This window comes from Tetrao urogallus, assembly GCF_951394365.1.
Source record: "Tetrao urogallus genome assembly, chromosome: 7".
Classification (NCBI taxonomy): domain Eukaryota; kingdom Metazoa; phylum Chordata; class Aves; order Galliformes; family Phasianidae; genus Tetrao; species Tetrao urogallus.
The window spans coordinates 18410755-18411923 of record NC_136820.1 but is presented as its reverse complement, the minus strand read 5'-3'; the positions used below and the strand labels follow the sequence as shown (position 1 = coordinate 18411923).

The following is a 1169-nucleotide window of genomic DNA, read 5'->3' as shown; positions in this document are numbered from 1 at the left end:
GGCAGGTGCGCGGTTCCCGCCACCTCCCGGGGCCGCCGCCCCGCCCACACCTGCCGCCCGCCCGCCCACCTCCGGGCCGAGCCGCACCGTCGTAGCTCCCGGCTCACCGGCCATGGACCCGTAGCGGCAAGAGAAGAGCGTTCCTCAGGTCAGTGGGTGGAGGGTGGGAGGGAGAGCCCCTCCGAGGCATCGCTCCGCTCCGCCTCCCCGCTGCCGGTCCCCTGCCCACCTGCGCTCGGCTCGGCGCTCGCTGTCCGTTCGCCTTCAGCCCTCCCGCTCTGACGGCCGCTCCTCTCTCCCGCAGAAGCCCCCGCGTCGCGATGGCGGACAGCGCCGCGGCCACCGCCACCGTGAAGGGCAGCAGCTCGGCGGGTCACTGGTGGAAGTCGCTGACCGGCAAGAAGAAGCACAAAGAAGCCGCGGCCGCCCCGCCTCCCCCCGCCGAGCCGCCCGGCTCCCCGGAGGAGCCGCCCCCCGCGCTGGGCAACGGGGAGCCCCCGGGAGCGGGCGGAGCAGCCCGACGGAGCCTCCGCGTCTCGCACTCGGGCCGCTTCAAGGAGCGGCGGAAGGTGCGCGCCTCGCTGCTGGCCGACGGCTCCGAGGTCTTCGACGGAGCAGAACCCGGGCGCGCCGCCCCCGAGGGCGAGTAGCCCCGGGGGGAAAGCAGCCCCGGGGGCTGGCCTCGCTCCTCGCCCCCGCGCGGGGGGCACCGCCTCGGGGCAGCCCCGTACGCGGCGCGCGGCCAGCGGCGAGCGGAGGCCTATGGGACTGCGTGCGTGATGAGGAGCGACGCTTCCAATCGAGGGACGACGTGATTGCCTTAACGATGATACCGATGGACACCCCCCCGCCCTGAACTGCGGTGGACTGGCACAAAGGTGCTATCCCGGGATCTCCGTGCCTTCCCCGGCCCTGTCTGCGAGCCAGTGCTTCCCGCTTGGCCTGCAGCCCCCGGCCAAAGGTGCACCACCGCCTTTTGAAGGAAGGGGGAACGACGCGTTTGGATCCGATTTCAGGGCCAGGGATCTTCCAGCAGTGCCTCCGAACTGCTCTTGGTGGTGGGTGTGCAGGGAAACAAGCCCTGATTGTGTTTAGATGCTGGGGGCGCAGGTGCTCGGGTGCTCTCAGGCATCGCATTTAAATATGCAAAGGCAGGAGCGCATTGTTTT

General features: G+C 71.3%; 1 protein-coding gene across 1 annotated transcript; it reads left to right on the top strand.

Moving 5' to 3' along the window:
• Nucleotides 1–320: 320 nt before the first annotated feature.
• On the top strand, nt 321–650 carry PRR15 (proline rich 15; the record flags this gene model as incomplete). Its single annotated transcript, XM_079538042.1, has 1 exon — nt 321–650. The coding sequence occupies one exon, from the start codon at nt 321–323 to the stop codon at nt 648–650; it is 330 nt and encodes a 109-aa protein (XP_079394168.1).
• Nucleotides 651–1169: the final 519 nt, after the last annotated feature.